Here is a 20,368-nt window from a genome sequence, read left to right on the forward strand (position 1 = left end):
CTTTTGATGACCATATAAGACATCTATGCAAAAACTCTTGAAAACATCTTTGAACTCCACCCCTCTCTAACCTTGTCAGCAGTGCAAAGTTAACTTTTTTGTCGACCGGCCAAATGGCTAGTTAATGTTCAAAATGGATTGTATAGGAAAGGCAAAAATAAGCCTTGGGCTTCAGCCTATTCCTTTTTCGGTCATTGATTGTGTGAATTTTTATTACATGAAATGGATTGGTGTAAACATGTATGATAATGTTTTTGTCAGTTGCATACAACAATTGTTGTTTTATTCCTTATGATATATGACCAAAATAAACAATTAATTAATTAATTCATTCATTCATTCATTCAGTCAAATTTTACCAGCCACTCAATAGATTACCATTGTTTTTTTGGCTGGTGAGTGAAGCAAATCTACCAGCCACTTGCATATTTTACCAGCATTTGGCAGGTGGCTGGTGCTAATTTTGTGCCCTGTCTGTCAGATGCAGAGAAACTTGTTCATGCCTTTATCTCCTCAAGACTAGACCACTGCAATGCACTCTTCCCAGGGATCCCTGGCATGAGCATCCAGACACTTCAGTACATTCAGAACAGTGCTGCCAGGATCCTGATGAGTGCGAAAACACAAACATATAACACCAATTCTGTTTTCATTGTACTGGCTCTCTGTCTCCTTCAGGGTTGACTACAAAGCCCTGCTACTCACATACAAATCCATCCCTACCTACAGGAACTGATTATATCATAAACCTCCACCCACACCCTTAGATCTGCCAACAGCTTGCTCCTCCAGTCAGGGGCGCTGGATCCATTTCAGTGTCAGTGTGTGTGTATCAAGGCCTTTTCATACAGCTGTGGACTTGCATGCGGACCGTGGATGCACACACACTTCCATTCATACTTTTCAGGGTTCCATGGACACAGTCGTATTTCACATGTGTGCACTAGTAAAAAGGGTTGCAGTGTGATAACTTTTGCAGAGTTGTGAGTATTACAAACCGCTGTGCAGTGTTTTTCTGATTAGCCTTTAAACATCATAATCTGTTACTCCAACTGGACTTGCTGGATCGTATTTAATTGTCTCACCGGCACTTTAAACAACATACCCACACCAACACACCCCCTTGTGTGGGGGTGGGGGGGTCGTTATGGGGTTTTTTAGGCTTATCTTGGAATTTTAGCTAGGCTAGTTAAAATAAGAATGTCCTGACAGCTCTGATGAGCTCAGGATTCATCTATAAGCGCTGCTTTATTACAAACAATTCCACCATATCAACCTGGAATCTGTATGTAACAGCTGACCTCTTTATATACCGTCAATGGTGTAGATGGGTAGCAGAACACAGAACATTAATTACCGTCAGACCCTGAGTATTCAATTGTTAATGAAGTTACCACTGCTGTGCCATGTGCGTAAATGCACACATTTAAAGACACTTTCTGTTTCAGCTGCTGTGTGATGCTGCAGGTATTTAATAAACTCAAAGGAAAGAATCTGACACAAAGCAGTTGTGAGCAACAAGCAGAACATCAGTACTGATGTTTCTGCTACATCCCGGATTACATTAAGCGTAACCTGAACAACATTAGTGTAAAATTCAGACATTAACACGTTTCAGACTTGCCTGAGTCATATTATTAGCATTTGATATTATTTTGACATTTGACATTTCAGTAGATTATGTTATAGATGTAAAATACTACAGAAGTAAAAGAAGCAAAATACATGAAAATTGGTTTGTGATTGTGGAGAGCTCTGTGTGTGCGCATCTTTGCTAATTAAACCCACGCAATTTGAGGCTTTTGTGCTCTGCAGTTTTCATTATGGACTGATCTCTGTGCTGAAATGTGGAGGAAAGCATGAAACACTGGAAACCGCTCTGCTCACTGTAAACAGTAACTTTACTGCCTGTAATACATCCATGACCTGTATGCATCTTGTTTTGTGCAGCAACATATTTCCCCCCCTTGCTCCATGTTAAGTTTCACTCTGTTACATTAAAATACTAGCTTTGAGAAGCAGAAATATGCTGGACTCGGCTCAAACCATTTGGGGCTGAAGCAGTGGCAGCCCACAGGACCTACAGGACAGACCCAGAGCTTTGGCACCGTGCTCACAGTTGTTGTGTTCACTGTTGCTATTGACATGAACACAAACAAGATGCCTTCCTGCATCTTTTTACCGTAAGTGTTGTAAAATAGGGGCCTTTGAGGGGCATTTGATATAGTGATTTGTGGCTTAAAAAGAATGTGAGAGGAGGTGCCAGTGCCTCCATGTCCCCAGTACCAAGCTCTGCACCATGGGGGATTGAACCTTCTGCTCTGCTGTCATTTGTCATGGGTTAAATTTTGACCTGACAGAGGCACTAAATGAAACATCAGGGGGCCAAAAACATGAAAAAAAAATCTTTTAGACAATGTCCTTGATTTTCAATTTCATGGAAATTTGGACATTATTTGGCCAAAGTAATGAATGGACAGAACAAGTGATTGGAATCAACAGTGTTAGTGGTCTGTGCTGGGATAAAAACAGCAGTTTCATTATTCATAGGAGCTCATCAATGCATTTTTAACAATCAGAATTATCTTTATTTCATATATTGACATCATTTCAAACAATCAGCTGTAGCCAAGCAAACAACAATTTGCCATGATGAATATGATGAGTCAATAACATGACCAGCAACATAATGAAAAGCTTTAATCTTACCTTTAACTTTAACATAAGCTCATTCTGTGTATGCTGTTTCAGAATCAAGACAGAAGTGGTGGAGAGCAGAAGATGAGCTGGAGCTCAGTGTTGCAGAATGGCCCGCAGCTCTGTTTCAGGCTGTGTTTACACCAGCAAGAAGGTTTTAAATTCATTATAAGCAGCCGTATGCAGCCAATGGAGGAGGTATCATGGTGGAGGCTGGGGTTGGCAAGTTGGTGGGGAGGGGGGAGGAAGGGGAGTTTCAGGAGGCCAGCCTGGATGGAGATGCAGAAGACCAGACCAGTGGTAAAACTTTCAATCCACAGTGTGTCCACACAATCATTTAGTGCAAAAATGTATTTAAAAATTTTGCCTATCTGAAGCTTATATGAGGCTTCAGCAGTCTGAGTTAGTCATTTCAAGTGGATATCTGCCACATTTACAGTCTTTTTAGCATCAAAGTCCCTCTTTGTGTTTCCTCGGACAGTGTTTCCGAGTATGAACTGTTTCAATGTTCATTTAAGCTTCTGACTGCTGTTTTAAGACAGACTTGAAAAATTGGGAACCAGTCTTTTAATGAGAACCTTCACAAATCTCACTCTATGAAGAGTTAGTTTAACTCTGGAGTGAAATCTATTTGAATTTGAACAAATTGTTGGTGTTGAAAGACAGAGGTAAATATGTTTTTGCTCTCTCTCTGGTAGTCTTATTATGATGATATGTAACTCCCCTAAATTCAACTCCTTCCCTGGCAGTGACACCATACGTGTTAACTGTTTTACTCCAACTGAAAGCTCCACTTGTTCTGTAGTAGTTCGGTCAGTAAAAAAGGTGTCAAAAAGTCATTAGCTGCTTTGTCTCACCTAAGGTTAGCTAAACACTCAGCATCTTAACTCTCTCTGACTATACAGAAATAAAAAACATGACTTTTTCTGTGCTTTTTATCCTAGGTTTCTTCAAAACTACAGTACAGGTACAAAAGTTTTGTTTTTCTAATTCTGCTATCAGAAAGCTAGCTGCCTGTAAATGTACAGTTATGCACACGGGGGATACTAGCTTGAGTGAAGTTTGGGAGAAAATGCAGAAAGTTGTTAAAAGTTTCACAGAGTGATGAATTCAACATATTTTGTTATTGTGAGACTGTCATGTCACTAAACTTACTCTACATACTTCATGTACTAGACTTGGCATAAATATAGAATTTGAATGTCTGTTACACTATGTGCATGTTCTAATAAAATTCTCTTTCTTTTAGCATAGTTTAGTGTATGCTCGCTGTTTATTGTATTAGATGCAGTGGTGGAAAGTAAGTAAGTACATTTACTCAAGTACTGTATTTAAGTACAGTTTTGAGGCACTTGTACTTTACCATTTCCATTTGATACTACTTTATACTTCCACTCAACTACATTTCAGAGGGAAGTATTGTACTTTCTACTCCACTACATTTATTCGACAGCTTTAGCTACTTCTCAGATGAAGATTTGACATAATGGATAATATAACAAGCTTTTAAAATACAACACATTGTTAAAGATGAAACCAGTGGTTTCCAACGTTTTTGGCCTTTGACGTCTTACAAAAAGCAGTGTGTAGTCGGGGTCACATTTCAGATATCTATGAGTTGTTAGTAGTATGTTACTTACTTTATGACCCCTGGAGGCTACACAGTTGGACTCACAAATTAGCATGCCAGTGGCGCTGGCCAAGGTAATTTCAATCACGAGCGGGCACATGCTCAGGCAAATTCATGGGAAACTGCCCTTTATATTCTTAAACATCTTGCGTGCAGAGGTGGCATTTTGTACATCCCTAGTGCGTGCATTCCAGGACAAGGTGGAGTCAAGGTGATGTGAGTGATGAGTTTAGAACAAATGCAGAGAATGTGTGCTTCGCTTACTAGACTGATTTCTGCAGTCTTTTATAAGTTCACGTTCTCTTTCACCATCATGTGTTTAAGATCCACACTGAAAGCAGTCTGCATTAAGGTCCTTTAATGTCTGCATGACGTTAGCAGTTGTAATTAATGACACATATTGTGCATTAATTAACATTTAGAAATGTTCTTATATCTGCTTATAACTATATTATAGTGTGTTATAAACCATTTATTAGATTTTAAAATACTGCTTATAAACGCCACAAATTGGGCAAAATTAAAACTGAAGACTTTTTTGATGAGTGTGGAATATATAAGAGGAGATTTCACTCAGAAATGACATGTATATAAAGTAAAAGAATAGAAGTATGAATCGAAAAGGGACAAACAAACTTTGGTCTGCAAAGTCTACAGTCCAAAACAAAACCATAGATCTTTTCATCAAGATATAACTGACTTGTATACAAAAATGTAACACGTATAATACATATTTTTATTAAAAAGTTACTTTCTGTCATTTTAAATTTTAGATTCTGGATGTAGATTTATAGAACTTTCCACTACATGTTAGGCACTATACGTCTGTCATTACTCGGACATAATAAAACTACTGCTGCAAATGTAATAACACCTGAAATATGGAACCAGTCTGATGAGGCAAAACTATTTCCTCCCTCAGGTGAGCAACATAGACATTCCCTCTGTCTCTCTACCTTTGAACATGCAAGACAAGCATACATGAACACATGCACTTGTTTGGTTACTGTGACTCAGTCCCTAATCCTCTGCTTGTTCTGTTCTTTGTTTTCCCACCTCAGTGTTGTAATTTTGTTTGTGTTTGCCTGGATATCTTAAGATTCAGTGCGTGTGGGGAGTAGATTCCATTAAGTGTTTGTTACTTCACTGAAATAATAAGAGTGGTGAGTAAGTCTGACCTCAAATGTCAGTGTGCCAGTGCACTCTTTTCCAGGTAAATGCTGCTCATAGCTGCTGCAACTAGTCATCCACCCATGCCTGCCCAGCAAGCCCTGACAAATCTAGGTAAAGCTTCAGAGACACATAAAAGAGCTTGATGAGCGTGCTGTTTGGCTGCCATAGGTCTTTGTTATTTAGCTTGAAAGGGTTGACATTTAAAGCTGTTAATAAAGTTCATTGAACTTTACCCGGCAGTAGTATCAGTATCAGCCATTAAGTCGTCCAACAGTCATATGACTTTTTTTTTGCGTGACTGATGTTGTGTTTAAGAAATGCTAACTCTGCATTAATGTGTACAATGACATTTTTGTTGAAAATAAAAAAAGTGATAGTTATGACAAAACAATGTTAATTGAGAAGTAACATTTAATAAAGTCTTCAAGATGAAAATACACCTTGTTACAGAATTGTATTGACAACCAGTAACCGCCACCACTGTGAGTCACCTTAATACGCTCTACAATGCATGCCTTTATCAACAAAAACAAAAAACCTGCTGCTCTACTAATTATTTACAGTGCAATTAGCTCCCAGAAATGAATGTGTAAGGATGTAATTGTTATTTTGGAGGCAGACTGAGGATAAGCAGTTCATACAACCAATATCAGCCTCTAACTTAGGCTAGCTAGCAAGCCCATTAACCTTTGGAGATCATGAGTAGTATGAGTCTAAGATACAGTAAATGAATGACATTATGTCACCTGAGTAAAAAAGTACTTCATTATTTTATTTTAAATGGTTTACTCTCACTATTTACTGACCGTAAATAAAAACCTTTGTGGTTATTATTAATATAGATGTGAACCAGTCTTTTCTAATGGTTAGGTGTCCATTCTTTATGCTATCCTTTAGATAAAGGATAGCAGCATTTTAGCATTTTACTGACTCTAATGCACTTTGTGACTTAAAGTGCTATGCAAAATGGGGCTTAAACCCCTCCAAAGATGTGGTCCTTCTAAGAAGATCCACAAGAAATATTACTCATGTATGATGACTTTGATTTCCCCCAACCACTCACTGGCAACTGAAACACATTGTTTACTATAGACCAGCGATAACAACAATAATGTCAAACCTCCCCTGTCAATAAATTTCATGCTAGCTGTGTATACCACTCAGTGACAATCTATTACTTCAAAATACTCACATCTTTATTAATAGTATAAAAAACTTGTTTTGCTTATGTATAAACCGCTTGTGCTGCTGCTTGTGGGTTCATCGTTTCCCACAACCTCTACAGAATAGGTCATCAGATAACTTCTTAAACCTCACACCAGCATCTTTGCCTATAGGCAAAGTTTAACCCAGAAAATGATACTCTTTAAAATAAAAAAAGTGATATAAATCCAATGTTGGCAAAGCAACCAGAAAACAAGAGCTTCTTGAGAACAAAACATACACAAAATTCATCAGTAAACATTTATAAGTAAATTAGTGACTGCATGTATGGCTTTAACCAAATAATGCTATATAGTAATTATACAACTACAAATCTAAAATTTTGACACAGACTACAACACGGTATCCTGATAACCCTTGTTCTAAAAAAAAAATCTTGACATTAAAAAAATATATTTCCTGTTTTGCCAAAAGTTAAATGAGAAGAATATTTTTAAAAGCTTAAATATATGTATAACAAACAAGTGTTCTCAAAATACCTAAGAATTACTTTATGCCAGTCGATTCATTAAGATACTGTAGGTTAAACACAGACCAATTTATATTTGTCTTGCCCTACAAAATACAGTTTATACTCCTGTAAATAAGACCAATAACTTGACTATATGAATTAATGAACAAAGAGTAATGCATATACAGCACAAACTCCCTGCACACAACACCAGTCATTTAAAGCCGGTCAAATGAAACTGCACACACTCCCCTCACTGTACAATACTAAAACTTCAAATGTCCTCTAGTATACAAGTCCTTTAAAGATCCAAGTGTCCATTCTATGGCTCTGAATCTCTTTGGCTTCAAATCAAGCTGGAAACTACTGTATGTAGAGGCCACTACTTATGACACACCTGGACAATGTCACTAGACTGGCCCATATTCAGACTGGCAGTCCATTTCTGATTTTTAGCAAGTCTAGATTGGAATCATATTGAAAGCGATGAAGTGTATACAACATAAACCAAACAACTAAAACTGTCTTTTGAAAATAATGCATTATCATATAAAATAATGCATACTGCCAAAGTCACATTCCATAGGATTTTACAACTGGATCTCCAAGGACACACCAACTGAGGGCAACTTGTTACTCTAATGTAACAAACAATGGAAGTTTCACAGAAACCAGCGAATGTGTACCTAACATTCTTGTGCGGGTTACAATAAATACCTGATTGCAAGTCAGGCATTTTCACCACACACAAAACATCAGATGCTTTATATAACAGGTTTGAATTCATGCTTAGAGAGAAAAGAAACACACTAATTATGCTCTCTCTGTGACAAATTCAAGCCTGAACCAACTCAGAACATTACTGTCGGGTTCCAAAATGCCCTGCCGGGCAGATGTGCCGGGTTCATTCAAGTCTAGGTTGCATACACCGGCTCCCCTGAGAAACAGAGCAAAAAATTAGTGATCAATCAAAAAGGTTAGTGATCAATATATCAAAAGTCATTGGATAAGCACTTTACATAGAGCTACCTAAATACATGCAATGTGAAATATTAACAAATGTTAATATTGAAATAAAAGTCATCATTGGTGCAGCAAGTTTTTTTCTAAGTACTACTACTGCTGTCAAGACTTTTCACTCTGGAACAAAGTGTTCCACTAATGGATAGACGTTTCAGTCCCTAGAGGCACGCCGCTAGGGTAGCATTGACAGCAAGTACATCTACAAATAGATGTTCAAATGCAAAGTTAGGTCAAATGGCTGTGCTGTTTGAGCAGCCTTGAAGTCTACTTATCTACCTGGGAACCACTGCTCACAAAGTGCTCTGTATGACACTTCAAAAGCACACCAGCATACTTTACAGCACTCGACAACAGCAAACATCGACCAGAAGTGAACAGGGAGGAACCAGACTTATAGGTTTGTAGATGTACTGTATACTAGGAACATTTTGTTTACTAAGTTCACAAATGACATTGACTCATTATTTGTTCAGGCTCTTCATGTCTGAGCTCTGCCTCGCCAAAAAGCTGAACTACAAACTTGCCACAAGGTGCAACTTTCACAGTTTACAACTGTTTAAATGACCCCTGGCTACAACTGTTAGTGGGCTGTGAGCGAGCAGTCGGCGCCGGCTGACTCCTCAGCAGACTTGCTTTCGCAATTTAGTGCTTTTTTTGCATGTAAAAATGAAAGAGACAAGCATGTTTGTTTTTATAGGGTACATACCATAATATGAGGGTAGCTGCCCATCTGCAGTAGACACTCCAGGGTCTCTATCATCTGCTCTTTGCGGAGTGTGTGGAGTCTGATGTGATTGAGGGATTTACTGCTTTCCAGCTCATGTACTGTTGCCTTTAGAGCCACTGAGGCACACTGAAGGACACTCATTCCTGTGCACAAACAAACAGATGGATTACTAGACTTATGAGGAGCTGTTGATTGTCTCCAGGCAGTACAGATTTAATGATTACAAAACAATGATATAAAAAAAACACAAAATGAATATGTGGAACCAACAGCAAGCTGTCCTTAAATCATGACATCCAAGTTCTTGTGCAAGACACTTAAAAACATCGAGTGTCGAGGCTTGTTTAGTGAGAAAGACAGTACATACCGGAGTTATCAGTGGCTTCGAGGTCAACATACACACCGTCCATCATTGTGTGTTTTAGAACCTACAAGAAAACATACATACTGATTTACACAAACAGACTTTTATATGAACATGTGTGAACATATATATATGTTCACAGACATATTTAAGATTCTAAAGCGTGCTTTAAAAGCATTGCTCTCTATGAAGTACAGACAGTTTGGGAAAGGAGTTGAGACCAGACTCTGCTGTTCTTGTCCTGGATGTGTAGATTTGCAATTGAGAATAAAGACCAGTTAAATATGAATACAGTATAAGGTAGCACAGATATGTTACCATGTTGTAGGACATACTGACAGGTACCACAGCTGTTATACAGTCCTGCAGATTCTTAGATGAGGATACAGTGAAGTGAAGACTTTTCGTTGTGAACTGTCTATATGTTGCTCAGCGTATCCATATAATGTAACCACCTCCTACACTGCTGATGATGTGCACTATACGGAATAGAAAGCTGTGTGCGATTTGATGGGAACAAGAACACAAGATTTAATGAAGTCCATTTGGCATGTAGAATAGCTTTTGGCACTATTTGGAATTCAAATTGGAGGCTACCAACGAAGCACATACCTGCCGCCTTCAGATGGTTGTGGGTAGTCAACTGAAAGCAAAGGCTTTGCAACAGCCTAAAAGCTGTTGTGGTTGAGAGATTCTGATAAGAATCAGACATTAATCTTCAGTCTGCCTTGCTGGCATTATTGCCTTCAAAAGGCTGGGGGCAGATAGTGTTAAAAATCTTGCCACCACCAATAAAGTGTACAGCTAGATTGCCAGCAGCAATCCCCCAACAATGCTTTTCCTCCACTGTGGTGCATGGAGACTTGCCTTATGCTGGTGTTGGTGGTATTGTGTAATATGCATCCAGGTAATGGCAGTTAGATTCACCTATTAAAACCTGAAATAACTGCTCTGTTACACACCAACTGTGTGACCTAATTACAGAGGAGCCCCATATACTGGTTACCATTTAAAAAGCGGTACACCCTTTGATATACTGATCCTCTTTGTTTTCTAAAGCACACTTCCATCATGAAATTGAAATCATGAAACACATTCAGTAACTCAACAAAAGCATGACACTAAATGACTGTTACGTCTTACAAAACCGGCTATGTTGGTTTTTGTCAGAGACATTTACAGACTTTATTTACTGACAAAGATGAAACCTTCTTGATGTGAAAGCCAATAAACATGTACCTGACCAACCAGTTGTAGTTTGGATCTGAGGACACTGTATCTGTAGCATATCCAATAAAAACAGAGTTGTGTTTCTCGTTAAAAGATGATCTGATAAGTAGGTCATGAAGTACTTGATAGGTGCTTATGAAATGTGAGCTGCACAATGACATTTCTGCAATAAGGATAAATGTGTTGTCCTACATGCACATGATAAGTCATCTTTTCCAATGTGTCACCTGACTGGTGATTACATTTTCTAAAATTAGTTTTCTTAATTTGAAATTTGCCAATCTGACCAATCACTGCCATTTTGAAACTTTTTGAACCCAGAGTGATGTTGTGCATCATTTGCTTATGTTTTGCCCAAATCCCATGAGTGCTGACTGAAATATCATGTGACGGATGTGAGGACGATGAATGAAAAGAATGCAGAGGAAAGCAAGGCTCTAACCTCCAGGACCCTGATGTAGCCTTTCTCAGCGCTGAGGTGGAGGCAGGACTTTCCTGAGTTGTTCCGCTCGTTGATGTTGGCGCCTAAATGGATCAGATCTGCCACCATCGAGTGATGGTTGTGCTTTGCTGCATGGAGGAGGGCAGTCTGGAAACAGAGAGCCATTAACATTAAATTATGGATTGTCAAATGATGAGACAACTATATAATGCAAACTGTATCGTGTGTTGAAAGCGTCTGCTCCACCCTGCTGTCATTCATTTCTTTTCTTACATCTGTCATTAACTGGAAGAACTACTGATATGAAACGCCGACAACCCGTGTAAACAGAGCTGTAAAATAAATGTTGACAGTTTTGGATTGCTTCCTAAATATCCTCCTAATATCAGTTCTAAAATACTTTCCATATTCTTTAGTATGAATCTTCATCATACCATGATACACTGTGAATCAGTATTTTTGAGACTTTTATGACCCAATCAATGCCCTGCTACAACAAATAATAGGCCTCATGCAAGAACCACTCGTATGAACAGATTCGAAGCACATACTAGTGATTTAATTTAATAAATTATTATTATTTTAATAATTTGTGGCATTCACAGATTTTCTCCTTCTTCCAATTTTTTCTGAGCTATGAGCAAATTTACACATGGTCCAGACTTGTCGTCCACGAACAGTCAGGCTTATCTGACCTGAAATCATAATGCCTGAATCTGAATGAAGTTGAGTGAGTTTTTTTTTTTAAGATTTTATGGTTTTATTGGCATATGTCAGCACAGCAGCTTGTACATTTCAGCAGTTGTTGTAAACAGCTGCCTCAGGGTCTTCCTGCAGGTGTCTGTCCAGTATCATCTGACAGGGTAACATCACCTACTGTAGGCTATAGTATTCTCTCCTCTAATATCTCTGTGACTGTCACATGACCACTTCTCATGTTGGTCAAGGAGCAATTTGCTTTAAAAAAGACGCTGCTCTGATGACACGTCATTGGCGTCTGGATTCATATTTTCTAATCGTTTCAACGATTAAAACTGATAAATATGTCTGCTGATTTGTGCTTTGAAATTCTTCCTTTTAATCTTTTGTAACATTTTTGTCAATGAAACTTGCCAACAAACGGAGTGGAACAGATCACCTTATATAGCAATTTTAGGGACATTGTTGACGCTAATGATCAAATTTCATGAACGCGTACTTCCTCACTAACAGGTGACATTCTTCAGGCTGAAACAAGTCATTCACAACAAGTTTGTGCAGTTTGTTGAAGCTGACTAGGAACATTTGTACAAGCAAAACTCACTGAGAAAAGTAAGACTGTTCTTGCGTGAGGCCCAATGAGTCAGTAGTGGAGATTCATTGAGAAGGGGATCAAGTTATTTAGCATTAGAGATTATAAGTGAGATTTAAATACAAAAACTACTAATCTCAAATGTCTTTGTACTGCACCATTCCATCAGAGTCTTTGAGGTCCAGGCTGTTGAGTGCGGCCATCCTGTTTGCGATGGCGTAGCCCAGCGCCCTCTTTCCAACACATGCCACTTCATGGAGAGCTCTGGAGAGGGAGAGAGGGACAACATGTTTAGACAAAAAAAAAAAACCAAGGTATTTACTGACACAAAGGCAGCAGGCAATCTTGTAAGAGGATAACAGGTCTGAACCTGGGTTACATTTGAACCTGTGTAGTTAGAGGTCTTTCATAAAGTGCCCAGGGAAAATGGGACTTAATTGCAAGAATCCTGCAGGCTTGAGCGAGTTTCACAAACTGAAGTAACTCCTTTCTGACAGCTGACATTTTGACTTGTCACAGCAGGAATATCACAAGTTACTAATAACATCATTTAGTAATGAGAATTCCAGCTCTTTTTTATTGAGCCAAGTCATTTGGCTGAGCTCAGCAATAAGAGCCGGCTCTTTCAGCTCCCAAACGGCTTTTCATTTAGTACCACTTCTTCTTTATAATTCAATCAAATTTAGCAATATTCTGACCTATGACTGGTATGTGTGCACATATATCACTTATTTATTCAATGTAATTATACTAAACCTTATAATTTCCAGAATACCATAATTTTACCATATGTTCAGCATAAAAACATTAAATAATGTAAAAACAAGACTATTATACATGTGTATTGAACATTTTATTTATATTGAACTATCCAAAACAGTGTCAGGCCAGTGTTAAAAATGCTAAATGAAATGCCTGCTTTTAACCTGATGGTGTGATCTCTGTCTGTCAATACATGTGATTGGTCGCAAGCACATACACAACAACACAACATTCAGTCAGTGCATGGAGCAGTGTGGCAAAAAGATTGTTCTGTCTTGTATAAATTACAAAAAAAAAAGAAAGAAAAAAGAAATGGCTCTCAGATGGGAGCTGGCTCACAGAGTCGACTCCTTCGCAAATGACACATCACTATCATGACTGAGTTTTGCTGAGATCAAAGCCAGCGCCAAACTTACGTCCTGCCGTGTTCATCGGTGGCCAGCAGCACCGCATCCGAGATGTCCCTCAGCTGGCTCTCCTCTCTCTGCAGCTGTGTCCAGAAGAAAGTAGAACTGTTGAGGTTCCGGTCCTGGTTCTGTGGACCCAGCCACTCGTCCCCTCTTCCACCATCACTTCCTGTGTTTCCTTCTTGCAGCAGCTCGATGCTGGAGGGCTGAGGGCTGGTGTGCATGACGCCAGGAGGGGACATGGCCTGCTGGTACTCTGCTGTGCCTGGTGAGTAGGTCATGTAGGACTGGGGGCTGAGAATCATTTCATCTGACTCGTCACTGTTGTAACCTGCACCTTGGGGAGACAATATGGCATGTGAGGAGCTGCTGTTAACACATTTATCCAGGTCACATTTTAAGGAGTAGCTATATAAATGTGAATATGGTCCCTGTGAATTACCATTTGACTCAGGAGACCTCTCAGGTGACACTGGAGAGGCGGAGGGGGACAGAGTTTGGGGAGGGGAGCGGTAGGTGTTGCTGGTCCTGAGATCCTCCTCCAGCACCTCCACAATGATTGCCAGCTCCTCCAGGCTTTTTGTGGGGTGTTTTCTCTGAAAGCCAAGGCATGCAGAGTCATTTGAACTGCTCCTCGCGACTGATTTACAGCGTTTCATAAACCTGCCTTTTACATAAAGCCGGAGGAGGAGCTGGGGTCTGTGTTTTTCACTCACCTTGGTAGTTCGGCGTCCTGTGCGAGTTTTGACTCGTTTCTTGTCTCCTGTGGAAGAAAAAGTCAAGTTGAAGTTGCTCATTTCTGGTGGTTCATGAACAACACAACCTCTGTATCTAACTAGTTTACAGCTCATTAACTATTAAAGTAGGAAATCTGCACCTCAATTACTAACTCTCATGGATTTGGGTTTTACTGACCTTTGAGTGTTTTGCTGTACTCCGTCTCCTAGAATCACACATGATGTGAAAAGAAAAGAACAGCTGCATTAGTAAGACACAAACACAAGCATAACATTTCCTTGTTTGCTGGCCTAACAGTATAGAATTTACGACTAACCTCTTTACTGTTTACGTCTTGAGCTCAGCTTATTTAGGAAGGTAAAGAATGCGTATTCAAAGCCTAACTGCACTGACACATTTCAGCTTAGCCCCAGTTTGTGCCTCTCATGTATTGCAAACATTCATGTGACAGAGTAACCATTGGTTTCTCTAAAAGATAATTAACCAGCAATGTTTGAAAAACACTGAAGGGCACTGTGAACACTTACCTCTGTTCTGAAAGTATTTCCAGAATCCCCAAAGACTCAGTTAATTATCTTTTAGAGAAACTGATGGTTACGTCTGTGACCTAAATGTAAGCTAACACATGAGAGGAACAAACTGGGGCTGATTTCAGCTCTTCTTCAAGTCAGCTGTGATGCAGTCTGTCATGTATGAACGCAATCTCCACCAAATATGGGGCAGGAGTCCAAAATCCAAGGTTTTATAACTGATATCCAACTGTTGATCCCACTTGGAATGCCAAACAAACACAATGATGTTCACCTGTTGTTTAACTGGTCTGAACATGAAAAAATGGGACAGATTGTAGCCGTCAAGCAATTTAGTCATTAAGTGAAGAAAATGTGACCTTTTCATGTTTTTTAACTCTTGTTTAGTATCCATTGTTAGATAGTTAAATCTGGAAATGTATCCTCACTTTAAGTCTTTCACAAGAAGTTTTAAAATGTTTGCTGTAGTGCTAGCATCATGAAAAATATTCTCACAGCTGAGAGGATCATTCTGCCAGATTTCAAAATGAAGATAAAATAAACATGTTTAATAATCAACCAGAAAAATTAATCAGGATGGTAGAAACAAATGTAAAAAAACTCGCTGAGTACAAGGATTCTCACTTGTGTGGATGGTATTCATGAATTTCACTGGGTTGCAGTGTATGAAAGATTCCTCTCAGTCTATGCATAATTTTGGTGAAACTTAAAGGCAAATTTTCAAAATTTTTAAATCAAGACACAATCAGGGGAATTGTGCTGATATTGTTAGAGTATATGTTGTTTAAAACCTCACAAAAGACGGAAAAGAAGGACGAAGGATCTGGTTGCCCAAAATGTCTAATGAGCTTTGCTAAATTACAGGAAGTGAAATCATATTTAGTTTCCCATGGCTGTAAAAATATCTAACCTGTGGATTGTTACCTGAAAGTCTTGAGGATCCCAGCCTTGGGCTGCGCGGATGTTCCTCAGCAGATCCTTTACTGGCATCTTGACACGCACTCCAAGGTAGACCTTGTCACCAGCGTAACTGGAACATTTTGAACCTGGAGAAGAAACAATGGCAGATGAAACCAATATGTTGGGATCAGACCACACAGCATTAAAACAGAATCAGTTGTCTTCTATTGTGAGACACAACATGAAATTAGGTCATAAATAGACTAATCCTGTAGTTTGATACCAGCATTATGGATCAGTTATTGTGTCAGTAAGTTATTAATATGAGATGCTACTTTGTTTTCTCTGACTGTATTTGAGCTGTAAACATAAATTAATATTAACTGAAAATGGACAAAGTGGCTTCAAATAGCTCTGTTCTGACACTTAATTGCTACACAGGGTTGTACAGCTGGATGTTTCTATAGCTGTAATGAATGTCTGTATGTTAATGCAAGAGCAAACAGTAACTTTTTCATCCTCTACCTGTATCTGTAACCAAAATAGTAGCTATTGAGCTCATTTATTTCTGTAAATAACTGGTTAAGACAACAGTTTTTCAGCTGTGGTTCTTAAGTACAATTTTGTGTCACTTTATCCACTATATGTTGTGCCTTTTGCTCCCCTGTATGTATTTGACAGGGACTTTTACACATTTCTGTATGTAGATGGGTGTTCTGGGCGAAATCTGACCCAAAAATATTACCATTCAAAAATGTTTTTGCTTCCTTCACATTCACCAAAGTCATTATGACTTTAATCACCCCAAGGGTTAATCACCCATTTATTAATGTCTGATTATGTATAATGAAAAATAGCTTTTTGAGAAATTTGGTATAGAGAATAATGAAAGGATACTGTGAAGGGACACAATATGAACAGTAGCCTATAGGGTTAAGTGTGGTTATATAACGTGAATATGACTGTAGTTGTACTGTAAATATCTAGAATATAAACTTGGATAATTGAATTCCTGCTGTATTACGAGTTAAAGCTGTAAAGGAGACACATTAACATTCTTCTAATAGGTGGTTTAGCTTGAGAATTAAAAGTGTCAATCAGAAAAATACATCAGATTGTTCCTTTACAAGGCGTATACCTCTACTGAGTTCCAGAAATACTGGCCAAAACATGTTACTGAACCCATTAAACTGTCAGGGCGAGTTGTCCTACCTTTGTTATTACCGCCCACATCCTGAACGATCAGACGGGGAACAGGTGTGTGTGGCTCGGCCAAGCCCGCCGCTGTGTCCCCCGGCCGTGGAGAGAGCCCAGCCTCACTCCCTGTCGAGCCATAAGCCCTTTGTTTTGGGTCCTTTCTTTTATAACGTCCTCTCATCTTGTGCAACTGGAAAAGAAAATGTTGCGAATAATGAGCAACGGGGAATTTTCCCTGTGTTAGAGTTTAAAATATAATACTGACCCGAGTCCTAGCTGGACGTACTTTCAACCGCCTTCAGCACCTGTTATCCAGGTAAACTGACAGCTCTGTTATATGATACTGACTTTACTAATGGGGATGACGATGACGTCGAGACGCCCACTGCTTGGAGAAAACCCGCCCAAGGTCCTGATGTTCAAAACAGTTTGACTAACGCATATCATTTCATATTTTAACAAATTGAGTTTGTATTATGTGTTCAGAAACAAGTTACACACCCTGACTTCAGGCTGCATAGAGGTCGAAAAAAATCTGACACAGAACTGTCCCCACCTTGAGATGAGATAGCATCCCTAGGCTACAGTTTATTGTGTTGTTAATAACCTAATAATGCGATAACGCTGGATGACTCATTTCCACCTAACAAGAGAGGGCGAGTAGGGAGACTCTGTAGACCGGAGCAGCGTTGCCAGATGGGAAATGTGAAATTATCGTACCAGAGGCTTAAAATTATCGTATTCTGAGGAAAATTATTGTACGCGAGTCATAACCAAGAGAACAAATACGAGTAAATGTGTAAGTTCAGAAAACACGGTCTGCTGCTGCTGCCTTTGCTGGCTGCAACACCTGCTGCGTTTATGGAGGCGCCATAAAGTCCCACTTTGTCACAACTCACATTTCACGACAACTCAAAACATTTCTAAATTACTAATGTAAAATATCTTATCGAATGAAGCATATCGGAGAGGAAAACATTCATGTTTGAAGCTATTTAGACAGTGTGATGTTTAGATGTTGCTCTAGAAATCTAGGCTACTGTCCAATTGGTTGCATCTTTGCTTGATGTGAGTTTTTTTCCCACAGCACTGGAAGGCAGCAATTGACACACTTGTGGGACGTTGCACTTACAGGTTGCCCTGTACTGTCACAATATGATCAAATTATCGTACATCATGGGACTTCTGGCATTACTGATCAGACAGATGGCAAAATTATTGTACAATTACGATAATTATCGTACATTTGGCAACACTGAACCGGAGACCTTGAGAGGTCGGGGTAACTATTTTGAACGGGCGGGATAACCATCAATTTTATTTAAAATTTAACCAATCAGAGGCTTGCATTTCTCTATCAATCAAAAACGAATTTCACCAATACGCCACCTGACCCGAACCTAATGCGCTAATCGGTTTGCGTGATCTTGAGAATCCAGCAAAGTAGGTCTATCTGCGTACTCACAGTATCTACACGACATACCCACTTTACTACATGATAAACCCACTGTGCTACACGCACACCCACTTTACTACATGACACACCCACTTAGGTTTGGGCATGAGGAGGGGGATGGTTAATCAATGTTTAGGTTTGAAGTTTGCCATGAGTGAAAGAATAGGCAAATCTGTTTTAAATTACGTTTTGTAACACGTTCACATCAATATCAACATTAACAAATAATATAGATACTAGAAAACATTATAGAGAATATAAAGTTATGTACAAAATATAATTGATTTTAATGTTATTTTTGAAATATTGTATAAAAAAGAATGAGCTAATTTTAGTTTACTTTAGATGCCTATGTAATAACCACCAAAGTTGATAACTAAGTAACCACTATTGCCTCATCGTTATTATGTTCCTGTTTTATTGTCTAGGTTTTGTATTTCTAGGTGTTGTATGTTCCTTTGTCTAGTTCTCTTAGTTCTACATGTATCATGTTCCCTATCTAGTTGTATTTCCCTGTCTAGACTTAATATGCCCCAGCTGTTTCTCGTTTGTAATCATCCCCATGTGTATTTTAGTCTTGTTCCCCAGTCAGTCTTTGTCAGATTGTAGAATCACTGTTGGAAAATTCCCTGTTAGCTAGTGTTACCTGTACCTGTCTAGAGAGATTCCCTGTTGACCTGCCTGTATGTATCTGAGTTCTCCTGGAAATATACCTTTGTTTGAACATTTCCGCGTGTGCCCTGCACTTGAGTTCACCTGCTCTACTACCATAACACTGTTCTTCCCCTTACTGATGGTTTGATGGTGGACAAATTATTTTCCTTTGGGATGAGCTCTCATCTGGCTTTAGGGATAATTTGCTTTTCCCACGCAACCCTCATGTTTCTCCAGAGGAGTTTCAGTACATCTGGGGCAGTCTTGTAGACACAATATGGAGCACTGTTTGGACCTGGTGCAGATGCCGATCTTACCTTCTTCACTGCCTCTTTCACCTCACTCGGCTTGGGAAGGCTGATGTCAAATTGAGGTTGTGGGAGTGAAATTGGTGGGATGTCAGCGGGGACAAGTATTAGTTCATCTTTTAGCTCATCAATGTGGATAATTCTGAGATGTCTACCTCCTCTTTTGACATTTTCAGGGATCCACTTTTCTGTTTTGTGTAAATGCCTTTTACAAATTTAAAGGGATCTTTGTAGAAGTATGTTCTTGCTTTCTCCTTTTTGCGTTGTTTTTTTAAATTCTCTGCTCTGTGCAGCTTTGAGAACCTCTGTTTTAGGTCCTCTTGAAGGAGGTTGATGCCCTCCCTTTCTTCTACTGTTGCTTTTTTCTACAACTTCCTCAGGCCTCTTCTTTCTTTAACAAGTTTTGGATTTCCTGGAGATGACAGGATTTGGGGGGAGGAGGCATGTCTTTTCTACTGACTTGTTCCTTCACTCCATATTTCTCCTTTCCATAGCTGTAGACTACATCACTCATCTTCTCCAACTTCTTTTCAGCGGATCACTTGATGCCACTTAAGATCAGGCTCAAATCATTGATGGTCACAATCATTGATCCCACTCCTTGCTATTAGTCTTTGTTCATTTCACCAATGGCTTACATCCTTCTTCTTCCTGCCATTGAGTTTCATTTGACTGATTTGACCTTCCTGTTGACATAATCTGGTCAATGCAGGGCCCTGAGTTGGAGATTTTCAAGCATTTCCATTTTCAAGTCCAGCCACACCTACAGGTCTGAAGGATGTGTCCATTTGCTGGTTTTTCAAGAGTACTGCCACATTTTTGATTAATTGTCATGTCCATGCCAAGGTTTGTTACCAGGAAGTCAGTCAGAGTCCTCTTGTGCCAACATTGACTGCAATAAGGGTATCATGGGTTAAGAACACCATGGTGACTTTTGCACAAGGATTATTCCTGGCACTGATTAATTGGGAATTGTTTGCAACATGCCAAACACTTCCACATATGGAAGGTGAGCTGCTGCTCTCTTACACCAGGGATGCACTGATGTCCCTCCATTCTACGGCAACTACTCCACCTGTGGATCTGCCCAAGGCTGGGAGAGTACAGCTGGTACGAAACAGACAAAGAGACAAAGAGAGGGGATAAGGCAGTGTCTCCAACAAA

The 20,368-nt window shown here is 39.3% G+C and overlaps 1 protein-coding gene across 2 annotated transcripts; it reads right to left on the reverse strand.

Moving 5' to 3' along the window:
• Window positions 1-5,938: 5,938 nt before the first annotated feature.
• Window positions 5,939-18,414, reverse strand: zgc:113279 (uncharacterized protein LOC553749 homolog). Of its 2 annotated transcripts, XM_042413308.1 has the most exons (13): window positions 17,343-18,413; window positions 17,052-17,198; window positions 16,802-16,976; window positions 15,614-15,735; window positions 14,337-14,364; window positions 14,138-14,184; window positions 13,864-14,017; window positions 13,431-13,758; window positions 12,411-12,516; window positions 10,962-11,108; window positions 9,293-9,353; window positions 8,905-9,068; window positions 5,939-8,112 (listed from the first exon to the last, which is right to left on the reverse strand). In XM_042413308.1, the coding sequence occupies exons 3-13, from the start codon at window positions 16,965-16,967 to the stop codon at window positions 8,080-8,082; spliced, it is 1,356 nt and encodes a 451-aa protein (XP_042269242.1). In that variant the 5' UTR covers window positions 16,968-16,976; window positions 17,052-17,198; window positions 17,343-18,413; the 3' UTR covers window positions 5,939-8,079. The 2 variants fall into 2 exon arrangements, with proteins under 2 accessions (XP_042269242.1, XP_042269243.1); XM_042413309.1 differs by having other exon boundaries at window positions 17,073-18,414.
• Window positions 18,415-20,368: the final 1,954 nt, after the last annotated feature.

The sequence above is a fragment of the Thunnus maccoyii genome, chromosome 6 (genome assembly GCF_910596095.1).
Source record: "Thunnus maccoyii chromosome 6, fThuMac1.1, whole genome shotgun sequence".
NCBI lineage: Eukaryota > Metazoa > Chordata > Actinopteri > Scombriformes > Scombridae > Thunnus > Thunnus maccoyii.

Coding starts and splice junctions, on each gene's coding strand:
- zgc:113279 (XM_042413309.1), bottom strand. CDS start 16,967: ATGAGAGGACGTTATAAAAGAAAGGACCCAAAACAAAGGGCTTATGGC. Junction 9,069..9,292: donor CGAAGCCACTGATAACTCCG/GTATGTACTGTC, acceptor GTTTGTGCACAG/GAATGAGTGTCCTTCAGTGT. Junction 8,113..8,904: donor GCAGCTACCCTCATATTATG/GTATGTACCCTA, acceptor TCTGTTTCTCAG/GGGAGCCGGTGTATGCAACC.